The sequence below is a fragment of the Chelonia mydas genome, chromosome 19 (assembly GCF_015237465.2).
Source record: "Chelonia mydas isolate rCheMyd1 chromosome 19, rCheMyd1.pri.v2, whole genome shotgun sequence".
NCBI lineage: Eukaryota > Metazoa > Chordata > Testudines > Cheloniidae > Chelonia > Chelonia mydas.
Genome location: NC_051259.2, coordinates 19,654,589 through 19,672,678, shown reverse-complemented (window position 1 = coordinate 19,672,678; position 18,090 = coordinate 19,654,589). Strand labels below are relative to the sequence as shown.

General features: G+C 43.6%; 1 protein-coding gene across 1 annotated transcript in view; it reads left to right on the top strand.

Annotated features, from left to right (window-relative positions):
• The first annotated feature begins 1,427 nt into the window (after positions 1-1,427).
• RLF (RLF zinc finger) overlaps positions 1,428-18,090 on the top strand; it is a 104,008-nt gene continuing 87,345 nt past the window's right edge. The window contains exons 1-2 of the mRNA XM_007066079.4: positions 1,428-2,005; positions 7,710-7,864. Coding sequence (XP_007066141.3) covers positions 1,853-2,005; positions 7,710-7,864 — 308 coding nt within the window. The 5' untranslated portion in view covers positions 1,428-1,852. The remainder of the gene's footprint in view (positions 2,006-7,709; positions 7,865-18,090) is intronic.

The window sequence follows — 18,090 nt, the reverse complement described above, 5'->3', positions numbered from 1 at the left end:
ACTGTGAGAGACAGCAGCAGTAGTGCCATGAACCCACTGCCTGCTGGCCTGAGATACTTTGGCAGTGCTGCCCTGACCCTACCACTGCTGGCCTGTGAGACACAATGGCAGTGGTGCCATGAATGCATGGCCTGCTGGTGCTTGAGATACAGTGGTAGTGGTGCCATGAACCTACTGCCTGCTGGACTGTGAGAGATAGCAGCAGCGGTGCCATGAACCCATTGCCTGCTGGCCTTTGAGATACTGCCTACCGCATGCTGACCTAAGAGATATTTTGGGATGAGTCCACGCTGTGCTGTCCTTTGAGATACAGCAGCAGTGGCACCATGATCCCACTGCATTATGGCCTAAGAAATACGTCAGCAGTGCTGCCCTGAACCTACCACTGCTGGCCTGGGAGATACAGTGGTAGAGCTGTCATGAGCCCCCCCAGCTGCTGGCCTAGGAGATACTTTGGCATGGGTCCATGTAACCACGGCCTGCTAGCATGTAAGATACAGCAGCAGTGGGGTCATGCACCCACTGTCTGCTGGACTGTGAGAGAAAGCAACAGTGCCACCATGAACCAAACGCTTGCTGGCCTAAGAGATACAGCAGCAATGGTGCCATGAAGCCACCGCCTGCTGGCCTAAATGACCAGGAACCCACCCCCTGCTGGATTCTGATGTACAGAGGCAAAGGTACCATGAGCCCGCCGCCTGGTAGCCTCTGAGATACAGCAGTAGTAGTGCTATGAGCCCAGTGAGTGGTCGTCTCTGAGATACAGCAGCAGCCGTGCTGTGAACCCAGCACAGGGTGGCCTAAGAGATACTTTGGACCCACGGCTTGCTGTCCTCTCTGATACAGCGGCAGTGGTGCCATGAATCCGCCGCCTGCCAGACTAGGAAATGCTCTTGCAGTGATAGCGTGAACCAGAGCCTGTTGGCCTTCGAGATACAGCAGTAGTGGTACTATGTGCCCACGGCCTGCCCTCCTCCGAGATACAGCGGCAGTGGTGCCATGAACACGTTACCATCTGCCCTCTGAGATACAGCGCAGTGATTAAATGAATCTAGAGAGGCAGTGGCATCATGAACCTACCATTTGCTGGCCGCTGAGTTACAGCAGTAATGGCAGTATGACCCCATCTCCTGCTGGTGGAAGAGAGAATCTGGGACTGGTGCCATGGACACACCGCATGCTGGCCGCTGAGATACAGCAGAATTGGCTCTCAGGACCTTTTGCTGGCGGACCACCTATGTCCATAGCTTCCAGGCTTATGTGACACACAAGCATTGGCAAGGGTGCTGGAAGAATTATTTCCGTGGGGTGCTGAGACCCACCGAACCGAACTGTAACGCCTGCATACGATGGAACGCACGTCCAGTCAGGGGGCGGTGCAGCACGCCGCACACCGTAGTGCCAGCACCTCCGGGCACGGGCACCCAGGCTCCATCGCTAGCTTGCCTCGCAGAAGGGAAGGGTTTGGGGGGAGGCGGGGTACAAAGATAACCAGGGCGACCACTCCCCGCCCGCCTCCCCGGCCCTCGCTGGTGGCAGCTCATGGCTCCTCCCGTCCACATGTGCGTGAGCCGCGCCGCGCGCCCCCGCGGCGGTTGGGGGGCTCTAGCGGCACAGCCTAGCGCGACGGTTGAGAGCAGGGCCAACAGACGTGTTAACAATATGGCGCTGTCTTAGAACGTCACCTATTCAACGTTTTTCCGTTTTGCCTCGTTCCTTGATCACGTGGTTTCGCGAACGCTTGGGTTTGCCAGTCACGTGTGAGTCATGTGACTCCGTTCCATGCCGGTGAGGTCATCAGGTTGCTCCTGCTCACGTGATCGCTGCCTACGCGCGGTGGGGACGAGTGCAGATGGCGGACGCAGAGGCTGAGGCGTCTCCGCGCCCCGATATGGAGCGGCTCGTGGTCGCACTTCGCGCCCGTCTCTGGCAGTTGCAGGCGGAGCTGCGCGAACAGGAGGTTTCGGAGTCTTCGTCTCGGGCTTACTGCCGGGGGTTCTGCCAGGTGGGAGCCGGGCCGGGCCGGGCGGGAGCCGCGGGGCCCGGGGGTCCCGCACGGAGCACCGCGGGCGGGGGCTGTGGTCCCTCGTAGAGCGGGGCAGCTTTTGCCTTAGGCCGCGCAGCGCTTGTGCGTGCGGGAGCCCGGCAGCTCAGAGGGGTTGTGTCGGGAAAGCCTATCGCCGCCAGCGCTGCAGCGCAGAGGCATCAGTGCGGGCGAGGTAAACGTTTAGAAACAGCCTTTTCTGAGCATTAGTGTGGGTGAGTGTAACCTTGCTTCCCAGCCCGCTGTAGAGGAGAACTGTGTTATTTGGAGTGTCTTCCAATTCCAATGTATGAGCTACTTTGCATTTAAAGTGTTAAATTTGGGCACACAATTGATCAGTAATGTTTGTGCGTGCTGTGAGGTTGTATTTTTGTCCTCGAATGGGTGCCCCAGAATGAAAGCTTTGTTTTAAGAAAAATTGTTTCGCTCTCCCCTTGTCAGCATTAAGGTACACATGTGTCAGTGCTGTCTTAGTTAATAGCTCTGAGGAAGTTTTAAATCTCAAATTGACAATCTAAATGTCAGCATTGTTAGCAATTTCGGTGCTCATTTCAGGAGAAACATCCAGCTAATGTTCTTACCTGTAATAGCTAACTGCATCTGTGGGTACAGAATTCTCTAGCTGTTACTTTGAGTATTAATGCAGTTGTGTTTGTTGGTTCAATTTGCATCATATTGAAAATGTAAGGATCCAGTAAGATGTTTTTGATATCAAAGAAATTACATGAATTTGATTTGTTTTTGTTTTTTTTTGTAGTCAATATAAGTTAAATTATTTATTTAAAGGAAATTGCTACAGAATTTCTAGCTTGGCATCAAATTGCTAGAGCGCACCCAGGCAACTTGAAGCAGAATAAATCCATTTTGCTGTGCATTATTGCCTTGTCATCAAACCATAGGCAACTTTTGATCTCTGAACTTGACATGACAAATAGTTTGGAGATGGCCATGTGGATTTTGGAAGGTTCTTAGATCAGAAGATCAAAGGTACAATTTCTGTGTTCAGTATTGTTAGGGGGCATATTCCTTCACCCACTTACTTTCCTGGTCCTTCTCGCATGAACAGAGAGCAACAATACCGGAAGTCCAAAGGTGCAAACAATGTTTATTGGGGTGAACTTCCAGCAAGCATGATTCCAGTTTCCTTAGTGTCCCCCTTCCCAGCTCTGACACCACAGAGCCTTACACCTGTGTCCCTGTTCCCATTCCTGCCCTTAGCCAAACATGACTCCAATTTCCCCACCCCCATTCCCTGTTCCCATTTCCCCCACCCACTTCCTGATTGACTGCAAACTATATAGTAAAACTTGAGTTCTGCTTAGCTATACCTTAACCAATCATTTTCCTGAAATTTAACTAACCAATCCTAACATATTGTAACATGATTATGTAACCAATTATATCCCACCACCCTAATTAGTTTACACCAAGCAAAATTAATTATACAGCAGACAGGAACAATCACAGAACCAGACTGAGATTATACAGACAAACAATAGCAAAGTGGGAACTATAATGACAAAACAATACAGAAGTGAGGATTTCACATCCCAGCTATTGATAAGTGAGTTCTTGCCAGACAGGATGCTATCAAACTAAGTTTCCTTTTACATCTTCTAGGCACTTCTCTTTCTCTGGAAGTGAAGGGCACTATCAGGACAGGATTATATTCCTAACAGCCCAGTAGCACCTTATTTCAGTGTGACTAGCTTATGGCTGCCTTTGTTGCTTAGCCAAAGGCCTTAGCCTAAGAGCAGGGCCTTAGACTGTCACAGTAAGAGAAGGACCTTACACTGGCAGATAGTGATTTTGATTCTCTCTTTTATACCTCTAGAACTAGCTAAGTGATAAGAATACACCTAAATTCTTAGAGTATAGGCCTTTACAGACAGGCCTGAATATCTGTATCCTAACAAGTATCAGTTCAAATTTTGTATTACATCTGTTCTAATCGGCAATGGTTAGGGAAAGAATGAGTCAGAACAATTCTCTAACTACTTTAGAAATAACAAATACCTATTTACTTTCTCACTATGCATTCCAGAATAATGTTATATTATAGGGGTGCAGTTACTTGATAAAATATATAGATTCAAAGATTTTTAAGGTCAGCAAGAACTATTGTGTTGACCTTTTCTGACTTCCTGCATAATGTGGGCCATAGAATTTGTCCTAGTAATTTCTTTAGCAAACCCATAACTTCATTTTGAGAGATACAGGGGAGGTGTACACTATAAAGTTACTTTGCTATAACTACATCACTCAGAGGTGTGAAAAATAAATGTGCCTGAGTGACATAGTTATACTGACTTAAGCACTGGTGTGGACAGCACTATGTCGCTGTGAGAGCATCTTCTGCCAACATAGCTGTCCCTTCTCATGGGGTGGATTAACTATGCCAGTGGGAGAGCTCTCTCCCTTCAGCATAGTGTCTCTTCATTAAAGCGCTGCAGTGGCATTGGTGCAGCTACATCGATGCAGTGTTTTAAGTGTAGACTTGTCCACAGTCTCAGTTTAAAGATTTCAAGTGGAAAATCCACCACATCCCTAGGTGAATTGTTCCAATAGTCAGTTACCCTCAGAGTTAAACTTGTACATTATTTCTAGTCCAAATTTGTTTATATTCAACTCTTAGTCTTTGGGTCTTGTTCTGCTTTTATCTCATAGGAGAGAGCTCTTTAATTGGTCTTTTCCCCACATGTCAGTATTTCTGTGGCTGGATCCGAGCTGTGCCTGCAGTCTCCTCTCCCCACAGACTGAGGAGATCCAACACCTCCTGAGTAGTCCAGATGGGAGTGTGTCTGCAGTATGTAGCCAGTATGGTCAGCTGGGCAATTGCTAGGTGTGCTCTCCAAGCTGGGCAAACGGGAAATAGGATTTCAAAAATTCGCTGGGCTTTAAAGGGGAGGGGTGTGTACCTGGCCATTTAGCAGTGGAGTTCAAAACAGTGACCAGAGCGGTCAAGGTGGGGCATTGTGAGACACCTCCTGGAGGCCGCTAAAGTCCACCTAAATAACACAGTATCTACACTATACTGCATCAACCTAACTACGTTGATCTACACACTATGCCTCTCATTGAGGTGGAGTTAAGTCGGCATAGTGGGTGAGTTATGTCAGCGGGAGTGAAATTTTAGTGTAGGCACTTAGGTCAAAGTAAGCTGCCTTGGACCCAATGAACTCTAGGTTTCAACTTGGCTGTATTTAGGCATTGCACATTTTTTTTGTAATTTCAGTGGGTAATATCAATGTTTAAGTATTTTTTTAGATTTTTATGAATTTGAATTTTCACAGTTGTGGCAGATTGTCAGACAACTATTTAATGACAGTAGATGTTGAGATTCAAAAAGTTAAAGCTTTATAACCAGTTATCTTTGAAAACTCGTGGCGAACGGGGGAAGTCCCGGATGACTGGAAAAAGGCTAATGTAGTGCCAATCTTTAAAAAAGGGAAGAAGGAGGATCCTGGGAACTACAGGCCAGTCAGCCTCACCTCAGTCCCTGGAAAAATCATGGAGCAGGTCCTCAAAGAATCAATCCTGAAGCACTTACATGAGAGGAAAGTGATCAGGAACAGTCAGCATGGATTCACCAAGGGAAGGTCATGCCTGACTAATCTAATCGCCTTTTATGATGAGATTACTGGTTCTGTGGATGAAGGGAAAGCAGTGGATGTATTGTTTCTTGACTTTAGCAAAGCTTTTGACACGGTCTCCCACAGTATTCTTGTCAGCAAGTTAAGGAAGTATGGGCTGGATGAATGCACTATAAGGTGGGTAGAAAGCTGGCTAGATTGTTGGGCTCAACGGGTAGTGATCAATGGCTCCATGTCTAGTTGGCAGCCAGTATCAAGTGGAGTGCCCCAGGGGTCGGTCCTGGGGCCGGTTTTGTTCAATATCTTCATAAATGATCTGGAGGATGGTGTGGATTGCACTCTCAGCAAATTTGCGGATGATACTAAACTGGGAGGAGTGGTAGATACGCTGGAGGGGAGGGATAGGATACAGAAGGACCTAGACAAATTGGAGGATTGGGCCAAAAGAAATCTGATGAGGTTCAATAAGGATAAGTGCAGGGTCCTGCACTTAGGATGGAAGAATCCAATGCACCGCTACAGACTAGGAACCGAATGGCTAGGCAGCAGTTCTGCGGAAAAGGACCTAGGGGTGACAGTGGACGAGAAGCTGGATATGAGTCAACAGTGTGCCCTTGTTGCCAAGAAGGCCAATGGCATTTTGGGGTGTATAAGTAGGGTCATAGCGAGCAGATCGAGGGACATGATCGTTCCCCTCTATTCGACACTGGTGAGGCCTCATCTGGAGTACTGTGTCCAGTTTTGGGCCCCACACTACAAGAAGGATGTGGAAAAATTGGAGAGAGTCCAGCGAAGGGCAACAAAAATGATTAGGGGTCTAGAGCACATGACTTATGAGGAGAGGCTGAGGGAGCTGGGATTGTTTAGTCTGCAGAAGAGAAGAATGAGGGGGGATTTGATAGCTGCTTTCAACTACCTGAAAGGGGGTTCCATAGAGGATGGCTCTAGACTGTTCTCAATGGTAGCAGATGACAGAACGAGGAGTAATGGTCTCAAGTTGCAATGGGGGAGGTTTAGATTGGATATTAGGAAAAACTTTTTCACTAAGAGGGTGGTGAAGCACTGGAATGCGTTACCTAGGGAGGTGGTAGAATCTCCTTCCTTAGAGGTTTTTAAGGTCAGGCTTGACAAAGCCCTGGCTGGGATGATTTAACTGGGAATTGGTCCTGCTTCGAGCAGGGGGTTGGACTAGATGACCTTCTGGGGTCCCTTCCAACCCTGATATTCTATGATTCTATGAAAAGACAAATTGTCAACATCACATGTCAAAATATACAAAGTAAATAACCTTAAATCAGACTCTTAAGTAGCATTTTTCTTTCTTTGCTTATCTGTACATTTTTAATTGTGTGTATTGTGACATCGATGTTTAGCAGTAAATATTTACTCGCTTTAAAAAAAACAGCCCTCTAATTGTGCTAGGCCTAGCTGTGTTGCATCGCTCATGCACATGGGACTGAGCTATGGGTGTATGATTCCCCTTTGAGAAGTACTGTTTAACAGTGGCATCACTTTGGGTTCTATGATGATTCTCTGTCAGTGACTTCGTATCCATTTTGTGAAGGTGTTGAAATGCTTATACTATCTAATAGCATTGTAATCTTGCTCTGTAATTTAAAGTATTTTATTTTGCTTGTGAATTCTCACTAGCAATGAAGATCCTGCTGTGTTACACTTGTATATCCGTGTTGACGTCCAATGAGTTGCACAGATGAAGATGAGGGCAGAATTTGCCCCTCTAACTGGATCTTAGTTAACAGTTCTTCTAATTCATGAGTCACTATAGAATCTAGTTCACTCTGAAGTAGAACTTCTACCACACTAACAGGATTAAAATTAGTAAAAGTAATTCAGTGCTTATTTTTAATACTTTTTATCTTAGGAGACTGCATATGGAGAACTTCTGTTGAGCAAAAAGTTGCCATTTTCCCAGTCACTTTTTTAAGTGGAGTTTTGTCTTTTCCATGATTTTTTTACGGTGTAGTCTTAACATTACTATAGTATGTATATTTTTGCATTCAGATGTAAAATTTCATATGAAAATTATAATAACGAAACTTGTTTTCTTTCAGACATTATTACAGTATGCTGGAAACCGGGGTGCATCGGAACATATTTTGCCTTTTTTGGAAGTATATCGAATCTCCATCCAAAGCTTTGCTAATGCACGACCATACTTGACTACGGAATGTGAAGATGTCCTTCTGGTACTTGGCAGGCTAGTACTGTAAGTTTAATTTGGTGTACCAATCTCTTAAAATGAGTACAATAGAATCTCATCACTTTGCAGATTACCAAATTTTGCAAATCTGTGAGTGAGCAATAAACAAAAAAATGTTCTTGTACTTAAATTTTAATTTGATAATTGTAGTTCTAATTATGCTCAATGTATTAGTGAATGTATTTCACTATATTTTGCTAAATTAAGTATCTTCTGTTCCCTCTCAAGGCCAGCTGCAGTCCCCCCAACCCCCTCCAGCACAGACACTCTCACCCCTTACCCTCCTAGAGCCCAGCTGCAGGGTTCTACCTGACCCAGACACTCTCACCCCCTTTTCACTATTTCTTGTTGGTAGTGATTTTCACTTCCTGTCTGTTGTGATGATATCACTAACATGAGGCTCTGATCTGAGGGGAGTTCATGTCTGTGTTCTTTCCCAGGTTTGCAAAAGAATGCTTGCATATAGCTGTTGCTGCAGCAACAAACCTGCAACTGTTGAAAATAGAGAAAGGGGAATGCTTGAGCGTGTCTGATGTGGCTACTGAGCTCACTCGAGACTCTTACAAACACACAAGGGATAGGAAAGCCTTCTAATTTTTGTTTACAAAGAAATTTAAATACTACATACATTTAAAAGGAGATTTTCTACCTTTACAAACCCCCAAACTGACTATGACTTCACTGTATGAAGTGGAGTGCAGTTATTGAATAGTATAACATATTTTGAACAATTCTTAATGAAAAGAACTAAAAAAAAAATCATGCTTAGGCAGAAACCAAGTCCAGGAAATGTCAGCCAGACCTGAAGAAGAGCTCTATGTAAGCTCCAGAGCTTGTCTCTTTCACTAACAGAGTTTGATCCAATAAAAATATATTACCTCACCCACCTTGTCTTTCTAGCCCAAAAGAAGAAAGTTTGGGCAAGTTCTGAGCACTTCGTAAAACATAAGAATAGCCATACTGGGTCAGACCAATGGTCCATCTAGTCCAGTATCCTGACTTCTGACAGTAGCCAGTGCCAGATGCTTCAGAGGGAATGAACAGAATAGAGCAATTAACCACTGAACCATCCCATCATCCAGACCTAGCTTCGGCAGCTTGAAGTTTAGGAACACCCAGAGCATGGATTTGTGTCCCTGACCACATTGGCTAATAGCAATTGTTGATTATCTAATTCTTTTTTTGAACCCAGTTGTACTTCTAGCCTTCACAACATCTGCTGGCAATGAATTTTAGAGGTTGACTGTGTGTTCTGTGAAGAAATGCTTATACTGAGCCTTTATACTGGAAATATTCAGGCAATCTTAATTGTAGCTGTTGCTTTGCACTTATCTACCAGGAGCCCAGCTCTTCTTTCAGCAACTTTGTTTGCCCCGTGGCCACTTAAGTTCACTTCATATGGTAAAAACTACATTAGGCTCCTGATATTTTCTCATTAGAAAATGAGAACTGAAAGTAATTGCTGTGTCAGTCTGCTGCTGAAAGTATAGCCAGGGTTGTAGGTGGAAGGAGAATGAGTCTAAATAGTCCAGGTAGCCTTAAAAATTGTATGGGGAGCTGGTAGCAGTTGCTATATTTAGGTTCTCTAACACTTTCCATTATAAAATATTCTTGAAAGTTTTTTGAGAAGGCGTCAACACCTCAGTTGTACACAACTGGTCTTTGAAATAATGCAGAAATAAATCCTTGGGGCTAGAGATGTGCTTTTTGCATGTCCTGTGAAACTTTGTTCAGGTTTGGCTGAGTTACAGGTCTTGTCTGTATGACCACCTAATTCTTGGTAAATAGGGGTATAAATCTACCTCGTGTTAGCTTCACATGCACTAAGTGTCTGTGTAGACTCTGCTGCCGCAAACTAAGAATTCTGTAGTGTGCTTAGAGCAAAGCATCCTATGGAACTTTTAGTGTGTAGTAGCAGGACCTACATGGATGCTTAGTGTCCGGGAGGCTAGTGTGGGGTAGACTTACACCCCAGCTTGCTTGGAAGCTAAGCATTCATATAGCCCATACATTTTGAGGCCAGAATGGACCACTGTGATCCTCTAGTCTGACCTTTATAACGTAGGCCCTAGATCTTCACTGAAGTAACTCCTGTTAGAATTAGAGCATATCTTTTTGAAAAACGAATCTTTATTGAAAGATTTCTAATAATTGAGAATCCACCGCAACCACTGGTAAGTTGTTCCAAAGATTAATTACCCTCACTATTAAAAATGTACATCTTATTTCATCTGAATTTGTCTACTGTCAACTTTTAGCCGTTGGATCTTATTCAGTCTAGGGGTGTAATGTCGTAAAATCTCATTTTATGGGCAAGTTAATGAATGAAGGGTAAGTGGGGGTGTCATTTGATTCACAAAAATCTACATAATCGTAATTTCAGTGGTGTCACCCTCTACCGCATGGCAGAGGGGACATGCTCACTGATCCCCTAATCCCCTTTTCACCAGCTCCATGTCTTGCAGTTGGTGGAAATTTTGATAACCCATTTCCGACGACATTGTACTGAGTTTGGTATACTTTGAAAGCTCTTTGTCCCACGAAAACAATGATACCAAACATGACAAACCTAGAACAGTTAGGTAGATATAAGTTCTAGGAAATTTAATACCAGTATACCTTGCTTACATTAGAAAAAAACAAAACAAAAAAACACATTGATCTTGGCTAATCCTAGGGAAGTTGTCCGTGGCATGTAGGAGTGAAAACACTTGTTCATCAAAGTCATAATCAGTGTCGTTGCCATGTAGGTCACCACTGCTAGACACACAGTCACACTGATCCTCATCCATGCTGCACTTGTACTCTATGTACAAGGCAGGCTGCTGGCCAGACATTTGCAGGGTAGTGAGCATCTGGTCTTTGTACAAAAGCATTTGATTAGCTGAAGGATTGATTTGGGACCATGTGGTGTTTCACACAGAACTGGTGTGATAAGTCCGTCCCCCCGAAACCCGTTCATGCCTTATAGGGGAGGGTAGTTTTGGATGTGCTTAATCATCCCTGATGTGTTCTGTTGCTTGATAATTTTCCCTTTCAATGGCAAGTATAAATTCACCCTATGTTGGCATATTTTTTCAGTCGTCTGCTTCTTGAAAAACATCCACCAGCGTAGCTCTGCAAGTGTTGTAATGTTGGTCTTCAAATTTTAAACTTTGCATATGAATGTCTCCAGTGCATTTATGACCTCATCAGTGACTGTCTCGGCTTTTTCCAAGCATCTTCAAAGTGAGGAGGACTCTTTGGAGGCTGAATCAAATGGCTTCCAGTAAGATAATTTGATCTTTCCAGTCAGCCTTACAGTAATGTAACATACTGAAGGGGCGTGGAAACCTGGCAGTATGGTTGCTTTTATCGGGCCAAGTGATGGGACCAAACTGTGAGGGATTTACAGTGATTCTGTTCCTCAGAATCAGGCAGAAAAATGGAATCTTGTGGAAGGCATTTGCGGCATCTCTCAGAGAGCACTAGAACATCTGTCTTGTGCAAAAATCCAGCGTTAGCACCTTCCTGTTACGTTCGTAGCATGCAAGATAATTTTAGTGTCAGCCTTCTCAGTGTAACTAAGAAGAAACTCCGCTGAACAGTGTGAGGCAGCAGCTTCATTATGCCATGCAATGATGAAATTCTTTGAGCAATTCACTTGTTGGAGCATTTTTCTTGAAAGGTAGTACACCTCTACCCCGATACAACGCTGTCCTCGGGACAAAAAATCTTACCGCGTTATAGGTGAAACCATGTTATATTGAACTTGCTTTGATCCACTGGAGCACGCAGTCCTGCTCCCCCGGAGCGCTGCTTTACCGAGTTATATCCAAATTTGTGTTATATCGGGTCACGTTATATTGGGGTAGAGGTGTATGTGGTTAATTCGTATTTGTGCATGCGTTTCAGATGCATTAAGCACAGTTTCAACACAGGAGAAGCTACATTAGAGAGAACGTTACATGGAAAGTAAAGTTAAGTAGGTGCATTGACCCAAAAGACACCCATGCATATGACATTGTGTATTACATCAAGTGCTACACCGAGACTGTATAGAACCAAAAGGTAAAAGCAAAAGGAAAATGTGCAAATCAGTTGGAGTTCATAAATTGCCTTGAAGATGGGACAGCAACCTGGTGGTAATGGCCAATGCACAAGCCAAGTACAGAAAAATCTGTTTTGAACGGGGTTGAGCAGGAACAAATGCTCAACAGAGGCTCTGAAAGCACCTATTGAAGATGAACTGTAGGATATGGTTTTAAGCAATCCTATCCTCAGAAACAAATCACAGTGCATATACTTAAAAGCTGCAAAAGATGTGACACTATCAAAAGTGGAAGAAAGCACCAATGTCAACAGTAATATGACTGTCTGAAGCTGCGAAGTTTTTATGGAAAAGCATTTTGTCCTGCAGTATGTGGATGCCAAACCTGAAACAATAATAGCACATGACCTGTACCACTTCTTCAAGCAGTGCATCCGTGGTTGCAGTGACTTCAGCACCAGGAATTATGATAAGCAAGTGGAAAATCTGCTTCAGAACTTACTAAAGTTTGATTTGTATATTTTCACATATAGTGTTGACAGTTTGAGTTTGAGTGGTTATGAAGCTTTAACTTTTTAAAGCTGTGCCTGTCATTAAATAATTGTCTGACAAGCCATAATTTCCTGCAACTGAAAATGTAAATAGATAAAAATCTAAAAATATGCTTAGAAATAAGATAAATCTTCTCATCTCTCTCTTAGAAGGGAGCTCCTCAGAAAGCTTTTTTCCACCACTGAAGACACCATTAGGTTCTCCCATCTCCTCGTTCTGTTCTTCAGATGTTGTCATTAGTCACATCTCCAGTAATTTCTTTATCTGATCCAAGATTGGATTGGGTCAGAGCTACGGAGGTCTATTAGCTGCTTTAATCAAGACTTTTGTGCCTCAGAACGCAGTCTAAAGTTATCTCACCCCACAGGAAATGACACATTGCCAGAGTTCAGTAGCTGGCAGGATTGGCATATGCTGCATTTGGTGGCTTGGCCATATTGGTCTTCACCTTGTCACCCTTTCCATAGAGAGCATTTTTCCATCCTAGTGCCTGATACGCTACCAGAGGAGGAAGAAGAGCCTGTGACTCAAACTGATTATGTACAACAGATCAAGAAATAGAAGGGAAATGTTCCACTGATGAAAGTGTTGGTGTGGCAAGGTAGTGGAGTCTCTTCCAGCCTTATGAAAGAGTCTTCTGGTCCCATGTTCAGGTTACACAAACAATTTTATTTGCTGTCTTCCTCATCTTTTATTATGGCTAGAGGAGAAAATATTAACAGCAACAAGTCATCTTCACAGTCTCAGCGAGTGTGTTCAAACCTAAAACGAAGATAAAGCATCCTTTGATTATGGTCTCGTTGTCAAATGTTAGGCCACAGGTTTGACATAAAAATCAATAGCTGCAAGCCAATTCATGAATTACCTACTGCCTGACCTTCTTTTTGACCCTGTCTCATTTCTACTATGAATGGATGTCTATCACTTTAGGCAAGTGGATTTTAGAGATAAACAGATGGGACCCCCCACCCCACTGTCTGGGATGCCACCTGATATGCTGGGATTTCACTGAGCCTGCCTGCTCCACTAGCCTGGATTCCCTCTCCCTGTTTTGCTGAATCAGGCCTCTGGCAGCACACACATGGAGATAGTATTCAGAGTAGCAGCCGTGTTAGTCTGTATCCGCAGAAAGAACAGGAGTACTTGTGGCACCTTAGAGACTAACAAATTTATTTGAGCATAAGCTTTCGTGGGCTACAGCCCACTTCATCGGATGCATGCAGTGGAAAATACAGAAGGACGATTTTAAATACACAGAGAATATGGAACAATGGGTGTTACCATACACACTGTAACGAGAGCGATCACTTAAGGTGAGCTATTCCCAGCAGGAGAGAGGGGGGGAAAAAAGACAAAACAACCTTTTGTAGTGATGATCAAGATGGGCCATTTCCAGCAGTTGACAAGAACGTGTGAGGAACAGTAGGGGGGAAAATAAACATGGGGAAATAGTTTTACTTTGTGTAATGACACATCCACTCCCAGTCTTTATTCAAGCCTAATTTAATGGTGTCCAGTTTGCAAATTAATTCCAATTCAGCAGTCTCTCTTTGGAGTCTGTTTCTGAAGGTTTTTTTGTTGCAATATTGTGACTTTTTGGTCTGTAATAGAGTGACCAGAGAGATTGAAGTGTTCTCCGGCTGGTTTTTGAATGTTATAATTCTTGATATCTGATTTGTGTCCATTTATTCTTTTACGTAGAGACTGTCTGTCTGGTTCGGCCAATGTACATGTCAGAGGGGCAATGCTGGCACGTGATGGCATATATCACATTGGTAGATGTGCAGGTGAACGAGCCTCTGATAGTGTGGCTGATGTGATTAGGCCCTATGATGATGTTCCCTACATAGACACGTGGACAGAGTTGGCAACGGGCTTTGTTGCAAGGATAGGTTCCTGGGTTAGTGTTTTTGTTGTGTGGTGTGTGTGGTTGCTGGTGAGTATTTGCTTCAGGTTGGGGGGGCTCTCTGTAAGCAAGGCCTGGCCTGTCTCCCAAGATCTGTGAGAGTGATGAGTCGTCCTTCAGGAAAGGTTGTAGATCCTTGCTTATGCGCTGGAGAGATTTTAGCTGGGGACTGAAGGTGACGACTAGTGGCGTTCTGTTACTTTCTTTGTTGGTCCTGTCCTGTAGTAGGTGACTTCTGGGTACTCTTCTGGCTCTGTCAATCCGTTTCTTCACTTCAGCAGGTGGGTATTGTAGTTGTAAGAATGCTTGATAGAGACCTTGTAGGTGTTTGTCTCTGTCTGAGGGGTTGGAGCAAATGCGGTTGTATCGTAGAGCTTGTCTGTAGACAATGGATCGTGTGGTGTGGTCTGAATGAAAGCTGGAGGCATGTAGGGTAAGTATAGCAGTCAGTAAGTTTCCAGTATAGGGTGGTGGTTATGTGACCATCGCTTATTAGCACCGTAGTGTCCAGGAAGTGGTCCAGGCTGAGGTTGATGGTGGGATGGAAATTGTTGAAATCATGGTGGAATTCCTCAAGGGCTTCTTTTCCATAGGTCCAGATGATAAAGATGTCATCAGTGTAGCGCAAGTAGAGTAGGGGCATTAGGGGACAAGAGCTGAGGAAGCATTGTTCTATGTCAGCCATAAAAATGTTGGCATACTGTGGGGCCATGCGGGTACCCATAGCAGTGCCGCTGATTTGAAGGTATACATTGTCCCCAAATGTGAAATAGTTATGGGTGAGGACAAAGTCACAAAGTTCAGCCACCAGGTTTGCTGTTTTCAGAGTAACAGCCGTGTTAGTCTGTATTCGCAAAAAGAAAAGGAGTACTTGTGGCACCTTAGAGACTAACCAATTTATTTGAGCATGAGCTTTCGTGAGCTACAGCTCACTTCATCGGATGCATCGCAGGTTTGCTGTGACATTATCGGGGATACTGTTCCTGACGGCTTGTAGTCCATCTTTGTGTGGAATGTTGGTGTAGAGAGCTTCCACATCCGTAGTGGCTAGGATGGTGTTTTCAGGAAGATCACCGATGGATTGTAGTTTCCTCAGGAAGTCAGTGGTGTTTCGAAGATACCTGGGAGTACTGGTAGCGTAGACAGGCCAGGCCAGTCCTTGCTTACAGACAGCCCCCCAACCTGAAGCAAATACTCACCAGCAACCACACACCACACAACAGAACCACTAACCCAGGAACCTATCCTTGCAACAAAGCCCGTTGCTGACTGTGCCCACATATTTATTCAGGGGACACCATCATAGGGCCTAATCACATCAGCCACACTATCAGAGACTCGTTCACCTGCACATCTACCAATGTGATATATGCCATCATGTGCCAGCAATGCCCCTCTGCCATGTACATTGGTCAAACTGGACAGTCTCTATGTAAAAGAATAAATGGACACAAATCAGACATCAAGAATTATAACATTCAAAAACCAGTTGGAGAACACTTCAATCTCTTTGGTCACTCGATTACAGACCTAAAAGTTGCAATTCTTCAACAAAAAAACCTTCAGAAACAGACTCCAAAGAGAGACTGCTGAATTGGAATTAATTTGCGAACTGGACACCATGAAATTAGGCTTGAATAAAGACTGGGAGTGGATGTGTCATTACACAAAGTAAAACTATTTCCCCATGTTTATCCCCCCCCACTGTTCCTCAGACGTTCTTGTTAACTGCTGGAAATGGCCCACCTTGATTATCCCTACAAAAGGTTTTTTCCCCCCCTCTCTCCTGCTGGCAATAGCTCACCTTAAGTGATCACTCTCGTTACAGTGTGTATGGTAACACCCATTGTTTCATGTTCTCTGTATATAAATCTCCCCACTGTATTTTCCACTGCATGCATCTGATGAAGTGAGCTGTAGCTCACGAAAGCTTATGTTCAAATAAATTTGTTAGTCTCTAAGGTGCCACAAGTACTACTTTTCTTTTTGCGAATACAGACTAACACAGCTGCTACTCTGAAACCTGCCTTTAGAACCTACAAGTCCTCTTAATCCTACTTCTTGTTCAGCCAATTACTAAGAAAAACAAGTTCGTTTACATTTACGGGAGATAATGCTGCCCACTTCTTAATTACAGTGTCACCTGAAAGTGAGAACAGGCATTTGCATGACACTTTTGTAGCTGGCATTGCAAGATATTTACATGCCAGATATGCTAAACATTCGTATGCCCCTTCGTGTTTCGGCCACCATTCTGGAGGACGTGCTTCCATGCTGAGGACGCTCATTTAAAAAAAAAAATACATTAATTAAATTTGTGACTCAACTCTTTGGGGGAGAATGGTATGTCTCCTATTCTTTTTTTACCTTCATTCTGCCATGTATTTCATGTTATAGCAGTCTCAGATGACGACCCAGCATTTTGTTCGTTTTAAGAACACTTTCACTACCGATTTGACAAAACGCAAAGAAGGTACCAGTGTGCGATAAAGTTTCTTGACACCTTAATGACTGCTTCTTGGAGCAGCTAATCCTGGAACCCATAAGAGGAAAGACAATTCTTGATTTAATCCTAAGTGGAGCACAGGATCTGGTCCAAGAGATGAATATAGCTGGACTGCTTGGTAATAGTGACCATAATATAATTAAATTTAACATTCCTATGGCAGGGAAATCACCACAGCAGCCCAACACAGCAGCATTTAATTTCAGAAAGAGGGACTACATAAAAATGAGGAAGTTAGTTAAACAGAAATTAAAAGGTACAGTGCCAAAAGTGAAATCCTTGCAAGCTGCATGGAAACTTTTAAAAATACACCATAATAGAGGCTCAACTTAAATGTGTACCCCAAATTAAAAAAACATAGTAAGAGAACCAAAAAAAGTGCGACCGTGGCTAAACAACAAAGTAAAAGAAGCAGTGAGAAACCAAAAAGCATCCTTTAAAAAGTGGAAATTAAATCCTTGTGAGGAAAATAGAAAGGAGCATAAACTCTGGCAAGTGATGTATAAAAACATAATTAGAAAGGCCAAAAAAGAATTTGAAGAACAGCTAGCCAAAGACTCGAAAAGTAATAGCGATTTTTTTTAAGTACATCAGAAGCAGGAAGTCTGCTAAACAACAAGTGGTGCCACTGGACAATCCAGATGCTAAAGGAGCACTCAAGGACGATAAGGCCATTGCAGAGAAACTAAATGAATTCTTTGCATCGGTCTTCACGACTGAGGATGTGAGGGAGATTCCCAACCTGAGCCATTCTTTTTAGGTGACAAATCTGAGGAAGTGTCTCAGATTAAGGTGTCATTAGAGGAGGTTTTGGAACAAACTGATAAACTAAACAGTAATAAGTTACCAGGACCAGATATGATGACCCAAGAGTTCTGAAGGAACTCAGTAATTCGGCAATTTCACATTTAACTGTAGTTTGTAATCTATCATTCAAATCCACTTCTGTACCAAATGACTGGAGCATAGCTAATGTGATGCCAATTTTTAAAAATGGAGCCAGAGGTGATCCCTGGTTGAAACTAGAGTAAAGAACAAAATTGTCAGACACCTAGATGAACATAATTTGTTGGGGAAGAGTCAACTTGGTTTTTGTGAAGGGAAATCATGCCTCATCAATCCACTAGAATTTTTTTGAGGGGTTCAACAAGCATGTGGACAAGGGGAATCCAGTGAATATGGTGTACTTAAATTTTCAGACAGCCTTTAGCAAGATCCCTCACCAAAGCAAAGTAAGC